Here is a 17,814-nt window from a genome sequence, read left to right on the forward strand (position 1 = left end):
ACGGGGCCGCCAAAGGCTAATTAAAACGGGATTAGCATGAAAATTCTACGAGGGGGCGAACAAAGAAGGTTTAACAACCACGTACCCAAACTATTGTTACGGAAAATTAGACACTTGGGGGTTCGAGGGTTGTGATTGCCGTCTCCGAGGGTTTCAAATATTAAACGATAGCTTACGTCGCTGGGAAACCCGCGGAAAAGGCAATTATGTTCTTTGCTTAACCCGTCGGAGGTTGCACGCCTCTATCGTCCACGTTTTTAGAATCTATGCGAGACTTTACTCTATTCTAGTATCTCTAGAAACGCTTTGCCCCAAAATTGATCAAGGGATCACTCGATGATCGTTCGAAACCGTACGTATAGGGACCTGGGACGGGTTAAGATCTACGACTACAGAGCCATTCTACGATTCCACCAATTTCACGATCGACTAGGAGGCAGACCGAATAGAAATAAAGATACACAGTGAATTAACGTTGGAGGGTGGTGTGTGTTCTTACTTTGCCTTTGCGTTTCATTTCGGCCACGCTCGCGTATACCCGGCCGGTCTTTGCGGGCGAGGAGGGATGCGACTTGGTAGCTTGACCAGTCTGAAAGTGAGAGCTCATCATGGACGAACTGTACTGACCACTGGTGCTACCTTGCTGCCGCTGAAATAGTTCCTGGAAGAAGAGGAAGGACGAAGCGTGAAGCGTCGGTGTCGTGCAACGCCATTCAAAGGAGAATAAGAAGCGCGTCGTTCGCGATCAGAGTCGAGCAAACCGATACTCCGCGGGACGCGTCGATCTCTACCTCCAGTTCCGCGGCGGTGATCCTGCTGGAGGTCGGTCTCGATCGGATACTGGCCGTTCTCGGTTGCACGGGTGTGTTTTGGCCGGTGTTGGGCCCCGTTGATGGCTGCTGAGGAAGATGTATCGACTCCGCGCTGCTCGATTTGGCCCCCGTCGACGTGATCTCGTCGCGATCGTCCCTCTCGCCGCCCCCTTCTGCGCCTCCCACACACAAACGCTTTAGCAAATCTTTCATTTGGATACTCACGGATGAAGAATTCATCGATTTCTCAAGATATACGTTTGAAAGATTAGTAGAGAATCGTTGTAATTTGAGCGAGACTCACCCAAACCCGCGACCATCGATCTGGCGCGGGCCCTGCCGACGCTCAGCGTCGTTTTAGGGTCCCGTCGCGGCGGCATGGGGGCTGGTGATCGTCCGAGGGTACCACCGATCACCACGTTGTTGTTCCCTTTGCGCGGCAGGGTCGCGTACTGTCTCTGTATGGGTTGACTAGTTGGCAGAATGGCTGCCGATTGCGAATTCGGTAGGCTGATCATCGGCGACACCACCGTCATCCGGACCAGCTCGCCGGATTTCCGGATCAGATCTACCACGTGTTCGTGCGACGCCGTCGTCACGTCCTCGCCGTTGATCTATGCACGAATAGACCATGCGTTTTGGTGCACTGCTTATGGAGCAGTTCAAAGAAAACCATTCAGCGTTCGTACGGCGGATACTAAACCACCATACTGACAATCATTTCAATGGAATTTTACGAGATCTTTGTCTACATTTTAACCCTTAAGTGGACTCTCGATCTCGACTGAATTATTTTACTCGATGTTGATTTTGGTTAATGGAAATCAGCTATCCTTTGAAGCATTTAAAAAATAATGAACCGATGGAGTTAACTGTTAGTTTAAATTTACGGAGGGCCCTGATAATCCACTTGAGGGTTAAAGGGGGTGAAAAGAGTCCCCCAAAGTCGGTGATGGATATCAGAAATCATTTAGTGCGGAAGAAAAAAGTGTACACCTCTGTTGGGAGATGTACAAAAGCGATCGACGAAAGATTTTTTAAGGGGATGCAAGAATTCAGTACGAAAAATCTATCGGGAACGATAGGTTTCGTGCCAGTGCAAGAACTGGGATCGTGACGGTAGGCGTAAAGAAACGAACGACAAAAGCAAGAAGTTACTTGGATGAGGAAGTCTCCTTTCCGAAGACCAGCCAGGTCGGCCACTCCCCCTTGATCGACGTCGTCCAAGTACTGCAAGGCGGGATACCTGGCCGACGGCGTCAGTTCCATCAAAGGTGAAGTCGCTTTGGCACCTCGTAGCACAAAACCGAAACCTTTTCTCGAGCGGTGCAATACCACGGTGCGAGGCTCCGACGTAACTCTGCAACATCATTAAATCGAATAACGGTGAACCGCGCGTATAAACAGCATCGTTTCCGTTATCACTCAAGGCTATGACGTTCGAGGAAATTGGTACTCGTCTCTATTAGATTGAAATTTCTCCTCCGACTGTCTTGCGTGCGTGCTACAGGCTCCTTCAGACTCGAGCGGCCAGAATGGTTCGCGTTTAAAGTTACTCGGACTCGATCGCAATGGAAAATTATCGAGGACCAGAATTTTAAAAGAATTTTTCATTTATCCTCCGATAGTCTTGAGGCGGAGGCAATCAGATTGTTAGGGTCTTTGAATATTTAAAGGTTGTTTGCTCGTTAAACAAATAAATTAATAAGCGTCGAATTGGATCGCAACGATATTGATAATGGGAATTTAACTAGTCTATGGTGGAAAAATTTCAGTGTACAAAATCGACTCACGGTTTCTTCAGTCTGGGCGCGGTGGCGAAATACTTGTGCTGCGATTCTCTGCGGCCCAGAACCCTGTTCCGTCCGTCCCTGGCGGGCTGGGGCCCCAGCGGGATATTCGTGTGGCGAAGTCTGACTTCCTGCACGCAGTGCGCAGGAAACAGACCCGTGCCCTGTCCACGAAGGACTCCCTCGAGAAGGCCACAGTCGGTAGCACCCGTGACTGTTCAAAATAATGAAACAAAAAGAATACCCTTGCCATCAGAACATTTAATATTTGGAGAATACCTATAAAACAGAAATTCACAACGAATGACATCGAGCCGCTTCCGGCGCCCGAACCAGACTCGCAAGAAAAGCTCAACGTGCTCGATCTCGACGATCACCAAGTGGTCTTTAAAAACGCGTAAGGGCAAAGTCTCGTCAGAGTCGTTACTCGAGCTAGCCTTGCGAGTGCAATGGATCATAGTTCGAGTACGGATGCTGTACCTTCGAGGATATCTCCTTGATTGATGCTCAGATGGCCCAGGATCCCGCTGTTGTAGCTCTCGACGCAGACGACGGTGGTCCCGGGGATCGATAGGGAAATGGTCGTGTCCGACTGCGAGGTCCCGACACCGGAACTGTCGCTGATCACGTCCGAGGCCGTGTCGCCGAGGCTCTTGTCTACGAATTCATGGAACAGAGAAGCCACCACTGAGCCGTTTGCGCGATTTAATTGATCGCCTTCGACCGACGAACGTCGTGCAACGCCTAGACTCTCAACAGAGTAAAGCTATCTTAACGCTAAAAAAGAACACTCCTCTTCGATGGAAGGCTAACGACTATAGTTTGCGACAACGATATTCTAGGTAGACACCACCCAACCGTTGCTCGACGATTATTTATAAAACGACACTTAAAAATATTCTACGCATTTTCATTCATAGAGACTATATCTTGGGGAGGAGCATTTAGAATATTTTCATTTTGTTCCACAAAAAATCGACGAGCAACGTTCGGAGGATGAAAGCTGCGACTATAAGCTCGCGTTCGGCCCTACCGATATTCTGATGGTGATGGTTCGACGTTCGAGTCTCGCCAAAACGTACAAAATGCTCTTTCTCTCGCTCTCCATCGATATATCATTACCTCCCAGATTCGATCCTTCGTGTCCAAAATAGCCAGCGAGTGGTCCCGGTTTGGATGGAAGTCGAAGTGAATATAACACCTGTGTGTGTTTTCGCGTGTATGTGTGCATGTATACCTGTGACGATGCTGGCGGAATCTTCGCCGGACGGTTGATTGCTGCCTTCGGAGAGGCTCGAGCTAGCCGAGCTGAAAGGAGCTAGACTTCGGCTACTAGGCGACGGCGACGGCGGCATCTCCATCGTTCTGTGCATGTCGAGACGCTGTTGCAGCTCGAGCCGGTGTTCTTGCAGCCTCGTCAGACCCTCCATTCTTAAGTTCTGACAGTTCTCCGCGTTGGCTGGTAATCTTGAAATGGGAGCGTAACACGCGTATAGAGCGAGGAACACGGGACCGTTCGACCCGGTGCTCGACAAATCTCACGAGATTAGCGTAAATTGTCTTTGCTTCAACGCGGTCGGTTAATCCCGCACACGTTTACGGAAGACCAGTTCGCGGGTTCGAGGGGGGGGACTGCGAGCTTTAAATCCCCGGGACTGTCCATTCGAGAACTTTTCTCCCCGGAATCGATATCGAGAATTGGGGTACAAACTTTGTTCGATACGAATCCGATGATCGAGGAAGATGTTAGGAAATGACCGATTTTTGCAAAAAAAAAATGGAAATAAAAATGTCTAAGAGAGCTTTAACCTCTTGACTAACCGGGGGCAATTTAGATAGATAGAGAAAGAAAGAAATTCAATTAAACATCTGTTTTATTTACACTATTGACTCGACGGAGGAGCTCCTGAGATAAAAACTGATGTTACGTTCAACATAGGAGTGCAACGGATCAAGGAACGACAAATCGATCATTTCGAACATCCTTAGGGATGAAACTCTCCAATGGACACCAGGCATCGCGGTCAATACCGTCCAAGGTATCGCAAGTCCTATATCGAGTACCGTGGAATACCGCGATTAAAGTCGCGAACAATGGGAGTATGAACGAATTCTCGATGCGAAACCATCGAGATTCCATTTTGCGTGAGCGTTGTTCGCGTCGCGGACCAGCGACCACCGTCCACAGTTCGAAATCGATCGTCTGAAAAATGGAAAAGCTCTCTCTAAGGAAGGTCGAGACGCTCGAGAGCCCCGGACGGTATTCAACCGTACTCGAGAAGCCGGATACCGCGTGGACGGTTAGACCGGTTCGAGAATTGGAGAGATCCGTAAGGGTTGAGGGGGTGTTGTGAATTCCCGCGAGCATCCGGAGTTTCGCAAGAGGGACCGCAAAGACAGTTTATGCTTACCTCGCGTTAGGATCCCTCAGCGAATTGGGGCTCTGGTAGTCCGTCGTGATCCGATGGCCGTTCTGCTCGGGTCTGGCGGGTACGTGGTGCTCGGACGGTATTCTCTGTAGGTCGTTTCTGGTCGGTTCGATGGACGGTACTCTGCCGAGGGTTGCGTGATGGGACTCCGTCCTCGCGATACCGGTCGTGCCGGCGTACTGCTCGCCGGACAGAGTCCTGCTCGGATACTGCTCGGTGGACGGTACTCTGGTTAGCGTGCCGGTCGGGTATTGTTCGGTGGACGGTACTCTGGTCAGAGTACCGGTCGTCGACGAGTATTGCTCGCCGGCGGACGACGATACCCTGGTCACCGTACCGGTCGCGGTCGCGATAGGGCTGGCGTATTGATCACCGGACGGTACTCTGTTCAGCGTGCCGATGGATGGATACTGTTGGTGTTCCGTGGACGGTACTCTGGTCAGGCTGCCGGCCGCGTATTGCTCGGCGGACGGTACTCTCGTGACCGCGTGGACGCTCGATGTGTACTGCTCCACAGAGATCGTTCTGGTGAGGCTGCCTCCAGGGGCGCCGGTCCCCGAGGAGACGTGCTGTTGCTCCGCGGACGGTATCCTGGTCAGGGTGCCCAGGTTACTGGCCGAGCAGCTCGTGGTCATCGACGACGTGCCGGCGAAAGCCACCGAGCGTCGTTTCGGGTTGTAGCGTGGCGGCCCTTTAAACGGTACTGGAAAATCGAGGGTTGCAAGGTTAAGTAAAGAAAGGATTACTTAGCCTTACAAGTAGGCGCTCTCCGAAGGGTATCCCCGGTCTTCCACGGAGCGACGGTCTCTCTCCGATACCGTCGCCTCCTCTACATATCAGATATTTTTACGCAACGTTAAGCGCGTCGACGACCTTGGACCGGGTCCCGAATACCCGAACGAACGTAACTTTGCACACGGGGGTGTGGTGGGTGGTCGTTTCGACTGGCTTCGGCACGACGCGTTCGACCGTACATCGGGGTGGTTTCGCTGAGGACTCTCTGATGCAGACTTACTGGTCGCCTCCAGCACGCACGCACGCATACACGCGCGCGTACAGTAATCTTTTGCTCGGCGGGTGATCGTACGCGTATTAACAACGACGACGCACTCTGGTCAGTTTTAACGGCACGGGATGCTCGAAATTACACGAGGAATATTTACGGGCTCCCTTTTTGCTCAGTTTCTCAATTTTTTTCCCCCGTACGGTTATCGTACTCGAATCTCACGAAATTCTTAAAATAGATGGATCATTCGACGGTGATTATATTAGCCAGAATGTACACGTGGGATCTAAATTATCTCAACGACAGGTTTTATCGCGCGGGATTCGTCCATTAGCAGTTTATGTTACTGTCATAAAATATCGTCGAAGGTGCGTTAAACTGTTCCAAACAGAACCAAAAGTCCCCGGTAATTAAAATTTCGTCTCCATGGGTTTGCACGACGATAAAAAACCTGTCGAGCCGCGCTTCCGTCATTAGCTAGCAATCTGGTTTTTACTGTACCGGGGGTCTTGTATCTTCTTTTGCAAATTAACGTTCTTTCTTTCTCGATTCTCGATTTCTAAACGCGTACAAGTTCGATACAATGCAGACAAACGCTCGAGGGAGAGTTGCATCATCGCGTTCTCCTTCTACGAATAAACTTGTCCGCGCTGCATAGTCTCGTTCGTCTTTGGTAACCGTCTCCATTAGCTTTAGTATTTTTCTCCTTATCGCCTCCACGCTGTGGCATCGTTAAAACAAATTGGCGCACGACCATTGCCGCAACCGGACCGCGGTCGGAGCGTGGCAAATCTTTTTTCAACATCTTCGAAAATACTCTCGGAACATCTAGAACTCTTACTTTGTCTTTCCGAACCAGTAATAACGTCCCTTATATTCACTGACTATCTACGTTAAAACGATTAAGGGCGTACGAACGCACCTTCGTATTTCTTGTTCCGCTTCGTCGAGTCGTATTTCAGAAATGGGTCAACGAGACGTGACACCGGGTCTCTAAAAATACACAGGGGTTGGGGTTAAGGGACTTCGAGGGGTTTGCTTGTACGCCCAATCGGGCAAATCTGTTTCGTGGAGGCATCGTCGTTTGAAAAATTCGTTCCAAAAATACTTCGATTTAATTAAATCACTTTATCACGGAGTTCTCTCAGATAATTTAAAACAAACTCCCGGAAACTACAAGTTTCTTGTTTCTCTCGACTATCACGCGAATAAATTCTCGGGGGCTTTTGGTTTCTCTTTGCTTCGCAAACGTCTATTTTAAGAATTGGACGGATTGTTCGTTCGCCGGAAACATCCCTTTCGTAGCTTCGTTCGACCGGATTGTTAAAATTGACCAGTGCGCGACGGATCGGACGTTTCCGTCAGTCCCTGTACAAGAAAGCGGCGAGAAGCACGCGCGGGAAAAAAGTCACGCATTCTTGTATCCGTTTTGTGCGATACAATGTGCCCGAGATTGCCATCGACGGGTCTTCGTGTTTCGGTTGAGACATGGCATGTGCACCGGTCATTTCCAAGTCACGCTACACGACGAAATTCCGATTGCCCACGACGGCACACTTACGCTCGCAAACTGTCAGATCATCCAAGTAATGCGGGCTTTCCAGGATCCGTGGAACGAGCAGACGAGGAGTCTGTCGCTTCGTTACAAATAATTGCACGAGTGCGGGTGAAACGTGTCCGATTCGAGAGTCTCGAGTAAAAGCGTATTATGTACATCGTGTTACGCGACCTTTTTAAAGGAAGCAAAGCGACCACAGCGGTTGAGAAACGAGTGTTAGGTGTGTGGAAAAGGAACGTCATTGATACACAAACCAGTGGCAAAGATTAATAAACCTATGTTAATAAAGAAACGCGACACAGTTTTTCAGCTACGAGGGCGATGAAAATTATGGCGTTTTATTTTACGTTTATACCGGTGGACCGTAGAAAGTAAAAATTTGAAATAAATACGAAAGAGCGATCGTCCATGGGGTCCGTGTATTTTTTAAGTAATCCCTCGGGAGAACGAGACACCATAATATTCATCGGTATCGCGGCCAACAAACGCGATGCGTAGCTTTATTATTATAGGTCTGAAGCCAGTAACGAGCAAATAAATAAAATTAAAATAACGTTTTTACGGTCTAATAAATTGGAGTTTAACGAAGGCATTTTACGAGCTACTTTGGTCAAATTATCGAGTTTTATTAATTACGGCCGTGTAATAGTCGAATAACTGGTTCACGAACACAATCGATACTTGGAAATCTTCGACGTGAGATCACCGTGTGTTCTTTCTTTTTCTTTCGATCGAATTGTTGCAAGGCAGGTATAACGTTGAATACGTACCGAAAAGAGCCGCATTACTTATGGAATGACTTAATAACGTCGAAACTACCAAACATTACTAATCAACTGGTTTCTAGCGACTTCGATGCTGCTGGACCAAGAACGTTTCCGACGAAATTCTTTTTTCGAGCTATTTTCCTGCTTCGTTTGGGAAGCTTCCTCGAGTCAGGCAGCATCGACGTCTCTCGACGACGATCCAAAGATTACGGTGTCATTAGTTACTCAAAAAGCAATCAATCAAACCTCTGTTGTTACTTGTCGTTATTGTTACAAAGATACTCGACGTCTTACAAGACCATCACCACCAAAGATCACCACCAGACTTTTACAACTTCGTACTTATGTCGCACAGCACAAAGACACAGATACACGCACAATAATATATATATATATATTTATATACGTATAGATATATATTTACCTATATATTTACACAATCTAACATCGGTCCGAGTCATCTACACTCTACGCTACAAGCAAGGCGTTACAAGCGTGTTGTCCGAGAAGAAAAAAAAATAGAAGCTCTACCGTACGTACATGCTCATGCCAGGCTAACCGTGCCACGAATGATCCTCGCGAACAATCGATCGATCAAATTCGCGTTTTATCAGATAACTCCTTCGACGATAAACGTACCAAATCAGATCGAATTCGTCATAAATCGGTTATAAAATGACTCTCGGAAAGTACAATACTGCCTCTACTCTTGCAATCTAATCGGGGACCACTTTCTGCGCCCCTCGAAATCATTCAATCATCTTTCTCTGTACAAATTTAAAGATTAAAATGCGCATATCTATAATCTGTTTAAAATTACTCGGAAATGTTAGTCATCCACCAAAGATTAACAACACCCGGGTGGAAGAAACGTGGACAGTAGACGTATCGACGCAACAAGCGAGGCAGTACCGCGAGTGGATAGCAGTTAACCGGGTGGACAAGCGAGGGAAATCTATCTCTAACGAGGGGGTGGGACATAACCGAGGTGTACCAAAGCTGATCGACCGATCAGTTACGCGGGATGCACGCGTCGGGCGTTCGTTCCGTATCCGTCTTACGATAATTCTTCTTCCGGCGCGTCCCTATCTCGTCGACAGAGTCGCGTGGCACTCACCGACTTCCTCCGGCTGATAATTCTTGATGACCTCGGCCAGCTCCATGTTCCCGGCGATCACGGCGACCTGGTACGGCGTCTGGTTCGCGTAATTCAGGCTGTCCTTCTGGGCGCCTCTGAACAGCAACTGCCGTATGCAAGAGGCGTCCGTGTTGTTCACTGCGCAAACGTGCAACGGCGTGTTCCCGGACGCGTTACGCGCGTTCATGTCGGCACCGTAGAACAGCAAGTGATCCAGGTGTTGGACCAGATTGTTGCGGCAGGCCTGCGAACACCAACGGGTATCGATTATCGAAGGGGACGACGATTATAATTAAACCGTGCTTTGCTACCTTCCCTCCTTTCAATCTTGTCTCGCCTATCGCGTAAACAAACATCACGAATTGCTCCCCCATTGACGTTAATACCTTCCCTGTCCCGCGACCTACACGTGGACCAACGCCGTTTACGATCCACAAACTTTGCGCGATTTACGTCTGGCTGTGGGGTCCATTTCGAACGTTTGATCAAAAATCTTGTGCCGGTATGCATACCGCCGAGGTTCAGATTCGGGTCAGAATGGAACCCTCGCCAATGAATTAAATTAAGGAGGAACGAAGGAAGGTAATGGATCGTGGTCTGTTTGGAACGGCATACAATTGCAGACGGATCGCGAACTCTGTGCAGTATCCGGTCAAGCGTAACTCGGTTGGTCGATAAAGCGTTAAAATGTTATCTGCGCGTTTGTGTACGAATTAATTGAACGTGGCTGCTTTAATAATGCAGTTAACTGGTACCGAGCGTATCTCTACGGACCGCGCAAGACGCGAGCGGCGCCATACATTCGTCACTTCCTATTAGGTCAGCTATTCCGCGGCAAAATAGAGTCGAACGCTTCTTTGTCCATTAGCTGGTAGCTACTACAAACTTCTTCGGGCCAGGAAACTTTCAAAGATTTCCGATATCGAAAAGTAGGAGTAAACGTTGCGATGTTCAGGAGCGAAAAAGAAGATATTTCAACGGGATGAGGAATGGTGGAAAAGTTGGAAAGTTGACAGGGGTTCCACTGTATTTATTATTCGGTCATTGTCAAAGAGGATCTGGAGATGTAAAAGATTAAAGCAGCTTCGAAACCTGATGCACTTCCTGCCAGCCCTGCAGGTCCTGGGCGCCTATCGTCGCGTGATCGTGAAGAAGGGTCTCGCAGAGCATCGGATCGGTCTTGTAGATGACGCTGTAGTAAAGCGGCGTCAGGCCCTTGGTGTCCTTGTAGTTGGGGCTGGCGCCGAGCTCCAGTAGCGTCTTCACCGCCTCCAAGCTGTTCCTCTCGACGGCGCGGTGCATCGCCGTCAGGCCCTCCTTCGTTCGATAGTCCAGCAGGGCGCCGCCGTTCACCAGCGCTATTATCACCTTCGACGGTTTCTTCAGGGTCGTCGCCAGGGTCAGCGGGGTCTCTGCAAGGGGTACAGAGCTTTTTAAAATTAACAAACACCGATTAAGGCTCGACTCGAGCGCCAAGAAACTACGAAGCGCCAAAAGGGTAGCTTAGAATCAACGAATTCCACGATTATCGAGCATCGTTTGCATCGAAATTTGGTCGTGGAGAATTTCAAGTATGCGAGAGAGCCCGGATAACCGATGACGCGAGCCTCAAGGTCGACGTCTTATCCCGGAGGCGACAGAACACGAGTACGCGTAGCCGCGGCTCTACAATTAACCGAACAAGAAATACAGCCGGTTACCGAATACAGTTATCCTCTGCTAGCGAGTTTCACCAAGATTCTCTACACCTCCGCCGCCTTCGTGCTCCCAGTAGGAAGTCATCCACGGCTTTTATCCAAATGAAATTTACTTTTACCGGGGAAACGCGGAGAGCTTTCGACCCGGGATTATCGCCAGGGTGGGATTTCGGGCGAACGAAAAACCGGTTAATCTCTGCCTTTACCTCCGGTGTCCTGGCAGTGGAAGTTTGGATCCAGGCCCTTGCTGCACATCTTGGCGATCTTCTCGACCTGGCTGTTCGCCACGTACTCCAGTAACCTTCGCAGATTCGTTCTCGTGTGCATCGCCTTCAGCTGTTTCTCGTCCAAGTGCAGCATCTTGTAGACCCGTCGTTTGTACTTGAGCTGCGAATATCAGAAACGCGATCGTTCGCTTTAGTATCGAACGCGTCGTTAAACAAATATGAAACGGCGCGTCTCCCCCGCGGTATTTTAATTTATGGAAATGATAGAGACATTTGCGACTAGATCGGTTGCTCGTTCGAGACAGTTCTTTCCTCGGTTTTCGCGGCGATTTTTTTGTTTTCCCTTCCCCTTTCGCCGTAAAGATATCCGATGGAAAATGCCACGGCACAAAGTATAAAATTATCTCGGCCTAATGGGGGATTCATCGTGCCGCTTCCTGGTGGTTACAGCTTCTTTGTAATTATCGGTGGCGTCCTGTTTCGTGGCATTAGATTACTGACGGATAGGCAATATCACGGGTACAGGCTCGCTAATGACTACCGTTAGCAGCAATTATGATTATCAAGGGAGCCCCGAGTTGTAATGCAAATTAGAGATACGGGGCGCTGTCGCGCTGGAAACTCGGGGCGTATATCATCTTTTCGTCCTCCGCGGCTCGCGACAAAAACACGCTCCCTTCGATTTTCATTCGTTGGAACACGGTTCCCGGCGCTAATTTCCACCCTTTGCTTCGCCCGGGAACGTTCAGTTTGTTTCGAAATTGATTTCTGTTACGCAGGCCGGGCAGGTAGCCGAGGGAAGAAGACGAAGAAGCTGGCTCCTCTGGTTGTGAGTCAGCTCGTCCCTGAAAGTGAATCTCGCGTGACGAGATCGACCGTGCTCGCGCCGGTCAGCGATCGATGAACGCGGGCGAAAAAAAGGACGACGTTGCGAATACCGACGGTACCGAATACCGGTGATCTATGGGCCTGTCTAACCCCGCGTATTTATTTCTATCCCATGTTCTATCCGGCGAGCGTTATTGCTCGCGAGCAACCTGACCGCGCTGCAACGAGAAAAAAAGTAAAACACGCCGCGTACCATCTTCGGACGTTCGTGCCTTATCTACATCTTCCAGCTCGACGTTGAAATATTTCGCGAAACCGACGAGCTGAAAATCCGCGGTCTCCGTGCACGGACCAAGGTCGCTCGCGAGGAAAACCTACGCAAATTTTCCCCCCTTGCGACCCACCCTTGGAAAACATGCACTTTTCAAACGATAAACGACCCATTCTTGCGAGCGTTCACTTGGATAGTCGGTTCAGATTTGCAGTAGAACCTCCGATTATCGTAAAAATAAAAGTCTTTGATATACTGTTACAAATAATGGCTCTGAAAATAGTAATAAAGTAACGAAGTACCATTCCAATGCTTCGAAATATTTTAATGCACGACTCTTTCCTCTATTAAACGGGAAAGAAATTAATACAACAAATATGTATCTCTGATGTATCGCGCATCCGTCGTCCATTACGCCGTATTTATAATTTCAAATAAACGACGTAATAATTTGTATAAATCGCAAATACGCGGGAAATCTACCGGATGTCGATGCAGAATGCGGATGAAAATAAAACCTTCCGCGAATAAATAACAATCAACGTTTCGAATATTCCGAATAAATACTCGTTATTTCGAAAAATACATAACGACTTTATGTATATAATTATGAAACAAACAGCGAACCGTTCCACGTACCTTGAATCGATTTTCTAATTATTCTTAAACAGTCTCGCGTAGAACGGAGTATTCAAATATTATTTAAAACAGCAGTTAGCGTTCATTCCGAGTAAAAGTTTGCAATTTCCAGCGGGGAACGCCTCGGGCGCGGTCGAAGGACGAGGAAACTAGAGAGAAGCCATTCGTCAAAAGAGTTTTTTCTCGATCTCGCGCAAGGAACACGGTGATTTGCAACACGCGGTGAACGAAAGGCAGCCAATGGGAGCCCCGTGCCTAAAAGTGAATCTTCGCGGCTATCGGCACTCGCATCGATCCCGTCCGCGACGACGAAGATGAAGAAGGGCGGGAATGCGAGCACCGTGATGAGAACTAGATCCGGTTACGCAAGAAAACCGCGGGCAAGATCCAGATCTCGTTAACCGACCACCGGGATTATTTGTTTTTCACGAAACCCCGTTTCAACAGTCACCGTCGAGCATCGACTCCAGAAATACGAGATACGTATCTCGTGTCCAGGATACGAGACACGTCCTCCGCCTCGAACAACCAAATTGTCGCTCATCGGAAATTCTCTACTAGAAACTAATAACTCAGCCATTCCAAGTTCTTTCTTAACCCTTAAGTGGATCATGGAATTATTTTAAAAATTTATGGAATCCTGCATTAGTTCACTATTTTTTAAATGCTTCGAGTTGATTTCCATTTGGTAAATCCAGGATACGAGACACGTCCTCCACCTCGAACAACCAAATTGTCGCTCGTCGGAAATTCTCTACTAGAAACTAATAACTCAGCCATTCCAAGTTCTTTCTTAACCCTTAAGTCGATTATGGAATTATTTTAAAAATTTATGGAATCCTGCATTAGTTCTATTGGGAAATGGGTTTTATTGAACACTCTTTATATTCTATATATATGTGAATATTTTATTTTACACGCATCGGAAGTGATCTTCTCGTTTTGAATGGCTCGAAAAGACTAACTCTTCTAGGCACGCAGAGCCTGTGACATGAGGCACCGATGATCTCATTTAAGAGGGGTGCGTTATCTCCTTTCTCATATAAACAGATGAAGGAGAAACGGCATCTCCGTGTATCAAGGAAGTAAGATTGATTTTTGTAAAGGCTTAAAACTAAGTAGAAAACTAACAAGTTCATTATTTTTTAAATGCTTCGAGTTGATTTCCATTTGGTAAAATAATTCAGTTCAGATTGAGAGTCCACTTAAGGATTTTAACTATTACAACGCGTGGAACGAAGCGCAAAGAATTTGGAAAATAATACAAGGGAGGATTAGAAAAGAAATTTAGTTTAATTAGTGGAAGCTGAAGTAAATACAATGTGAGGTTCTTTCGGTCAAGACGTTCCTGATCGAATCGTAGAGTCCACGGTCGGAGGACGAGCGAGAGTAACGTCGAAACGCGCCTCCTATCGAGATGATCGATCGTTTATGGTAATTACTCGGTCGAAAAAGCGACGCGCGTGTCGTGCCCGTCGAATGGATTCGCGTCGCGTCTCGGCGCTCGTTTTTTCCGTCGTCGATCGCGGGAATCCTCGCTGGACTCGACGACAACGCTGTTTTCTGCTTTCTCGCGTCGCGTTTCCCCGCGAGGCGAACGGGTAGGGGTAAAAAATATATATATAGGGCCTGGGGGAAAAAATAGCCGCGGAACCTCCTTGACCCGAGGGACGCAGAAAACGCGAGAGGGTCTCCGGGTTGGTTCTCGTGCAAAACCCCCCTTGATATTCAAGAGCCGCTGGTCTTCGTAACCAAGCAAACCTCTTTCCCGATTCTTGACTTCTTCTGTTTTCTTTGAAGGAGGAACGGACGTCAATGGGGCCGGGCAATCTTGTAGCTGAAATAACCTTTTTCGACCGCGTCAATGCACCCCCGGACCCCGAGCCCGTTTAAGCCCCGGCATTCAGCCTGCCCCGCGGCAATTATTCTCCACGAGAATAGACGTCGAGGTCAGGGATGAAAATTCAAATTAACCCATTACCGGTCGGTAGTTTTTTCCGAATGGATTCTAAATAGAACCGGGACTGAAATATCGTCGACAAAACAAATATTTCATTTACCCCCGGGTTATATTCAAGAAAGGGTGTGCCCGTGAAATTAGCAGAGCAAACAATTTGAATATTATTTTTTGGGATACTGAAAAATAGAAAAACAGGGATAGACTGGCGTTTCGTTTTACTGGATCGAAAGGGGATGAAATTTGAACGATTATCGCGTGTAATGCAGCGTTTGCCGAGTCCAAGTCTGATTTCCAGCGATCCCGAGTATGGTCGTGGCCCGCTATACCGTAGCGGGGAACGAACGGTAGAAGAGTAACGATAAAAAGAAAAAAAGGTGTCTTACCTCCAAGTAGCCGACGGGTCCATTGAAGGGATAATCGCCTAGGCGACGTTCCTCGTCCAAGAATTTTCCGGCTTTTCCATTCACGGGCGGGCAGAACAACCCGTAATTGAAGCTTTCCTTCAGCTCCTGCAAGCCACCACAGACTCCGGATTAATCGAAAACCCATCCCGGCGGAGAAACGACCCGCCACCCCCGTTCTACTAAACACATACTATTTCATGCAAGGGCAAACTTGGGCTGTACACGCGTTAGCTTCGAACGGAACGGAACGTCATTCTCCTCGTTTGACGGCTTTCGCTTCTACGGGGTTCGTTCCACGCCAAATCGATCACTCTTTGCGGTCGATCCCGGGGATTTCATTGAAATTCAAGTATCGTCTACTTCGCATAATATTCGAGGGGATTTAAACCCTTTACGACCATTTCAACGCCGCTTGTTTAACGCTTTCGCCAATCGATTCAACTTGTACCGCTTTCGACGATTACATTTCCACGTATTTTATATACATATAGGGTTTCAAATATTTTCCTGTGCGAGATAAAATTCGAGCGACACTTCCCACACAAGATAGGGTTATTTCAAAGGTGGACGTTTTATAATTGACTTCGCAATAAGTTATCAAAAGCTATGGTTTGACGCTCGATTCACGCGTACAGCTCCTACGGTCAACGAACCGTACCACTCGCGCGCTATACTCTGACGAAACTCCGGTTTTACACCGTTTACTTTGAGTTTAGCATCTTCTTTCAACGCTAATTACAAGGCAAACGTCTCGATACTTTGATCTCTACCGATGTTCCCTACATCTTCTTAAATCTACGTTCTCGTAGACTCGTGTGCAATTGCTCCAGAGAAAGTAAAAGCAAAACAAAGACATTTAAACAAGGCGTCCAAGATTGGTACCCAGAATAGGACGCCCAAAGGTTGATTTCCACGCCAGCCTCCACGTTTGGAGCCGACCTCGACATTCGTCGAACGTTCGATAATTCAACGTAGTAATAGAAGCGTCATTTAAAGTTTCACAAGTATCAAGGTTTCATCGTGAACGATCTCGAAACACTGCAAGTTCAAAGTGTCCGTCGCCTCGTCGGTGACAATTGTAGCGCGTTAACTCCTGATTGATCGTCGAGTTCGTCGTCTCTGTACCGTTTCGAATCGCGTTGCCTTTGGAGGCGGCAAATTCGAACACGATCGACGGAAAGTTCCTAATTTTAATGTTTGCAACACGTGCAAACATCGTTTCGAATCCACTAGGAGCGTTCACTGGCGAGTCTCGAGACGCGAGAGTATATTTCCAAGCGTAATTCGCTGGTTATCGTCCACTTTTTCGAGACGGTTATCTCGACGAATAATTCGCGGAATATTTCGTCGGCGTTTCACGAGGGATGCCGGAGGTTTCCTCCGGGTAACGAAAGACGGTCTCCTCATCTCGTTCCACTCGTGGGTCGGGGATCATCCCGCGCGCGTCCCCGCTGAAATAATATGCTTCGATTTCACCGACGACAGGCAGTAAAGTCTGGAATTTACGGACTGCACGCGGGGAATTTCGCCATCGTTCTTCCTCACGCGCTGCGTGCCAGCAGGTTTCTTTGTATACACGCCACTCTTTGTCTTCGCGGACGACAGGCATCGTACGTTCTCCTCGTGGGACGCGTCTCGTTCCTCCGCGGGACGAAACCGAGAGACTTCTCTCCTTTGTATCGCATTATTCCCGCGCGAAACCGAACGCCGACCAACGATACGCGCCATCGTTTATCCCGTTCCTCGCCGGAATCGATCGTTTAACGTATCCTCGCGGTTCAGGTAATTTTTTAGTAAATATCATAGTTCGTATTGTCCGAGATACCCTTAAGAATTCTCTGAGATGGATAATGTATTTGTATATGATCGAAATTCGCGTACAGCTATGCTCGTTAATCACCGCGCGGAGAGTCTCGCGCGCGAAAAAACCAGTCGCCATGAAAAACGAAAGTCGACGAACGGGCCGTGCGTTATTAAGGCAAATGAGTGCCCTGGTTTGGTCACGAACCTCGAAAACGGGTCAACTCCGTAGCAGCTCTCGTTGAGCCAGTCGTAAATTACGTCTCGAAACGAATCGGCTCGAATCGCTGCGTCGCACAATTATTTGGAGCAGAATGCGCCGAGGGTTCGTGGAATCTCCATTTAAGACCGTGCATATGGAATTTCTGTTTCCCTCTCGATCTCGTTCGCGCGGTAAATCGTTCGAAATTACTGCAATTAGCAGAAATTGCTCGACGTGGTCGGTGATGATCGGCAAAAAAAAAAAAAAGAAGAAATATCGTGGTCCC

The 17,814-nt window shown here is 48.1% G+C and overlaps 1 protein-coding gene across 6 annotated transcripts in view; it reads right to left on the bottom strand.

Annotated features, from left to right (window-relative positions):
• The window catches only part of LOC122397664 (SH3 and multiple ankyrin repeat domains protein 1), a 167,668-nt gene that overhangs the window by 5,363 nt on the left and 144,491 nt on the right, over positions 1-17,814 (bottom strand). For 3 of the 6 annotated variants that reach the window (XM_043396963.1, XM_043396961.1, XM_043396962.1), the window contains 12 exons: positions 15,506-15,631; positions 11,404-11,584; positions 10,593-10,912; positions 9,480-9,744; positions 5,014-5,734; positions 3,840-4,069; positions 3,083-3,259; positions 2,606-2,816; positions 1,971-2,172; positions 1,117-1,426; positions 792-985; positions 500-661 (listed from right to left, as the gene is read on the bottom strand). In XM_043396963.1, coding sequence (XP_043252898.1) covers positions 500-661; positions 792-985; positions 1,117-1,426; positions 1,971-2,172; positions 2,606-2,816; positions 3,083-3,259; positions 3,840-4,069; positions 5,014-5,734; positions 9,480-9,744; positions 10,593-10,912; positions 11,404-11,584; positions 15,506-15,631 — 3,099 coding nt within the window. The remainder of the gene's footprint in view (positions 1-499; positions 662-791; positions 986-1,116; positions 1,427-1,970; positions 2,173-2,605; positions 2,817-3,082; positions 3,260-3,839; positions 4,070-5,013; positions 5,735-9,479; positions 9,745-10,592; positions 10,913-11,403; positions 11,585-15,505; positions 15,632-17,814) is intronic. The other 3 variants (XM_043396966.1, XM_043396965.1, XM_043396964.1) reach the window with 2 other exon arrangements.

The sequence above is a fragment of the Colletes gigas genome, unplaced genomic scaffold, assembly GCF_013123115.1.
Source record: "Colletes gigas isolate AHSC1104 unplaced genomic scaffold, ASM1312311v1 Colletes_gigas_Sc00010, whole genome shotgun sequence".
Classification (NCBI taxonomy): Eukaryota; Metazoa; Arthropoda; class Insecta; order Hymenoptera; family Colletidae; genus Colletes; species Colletes gigas.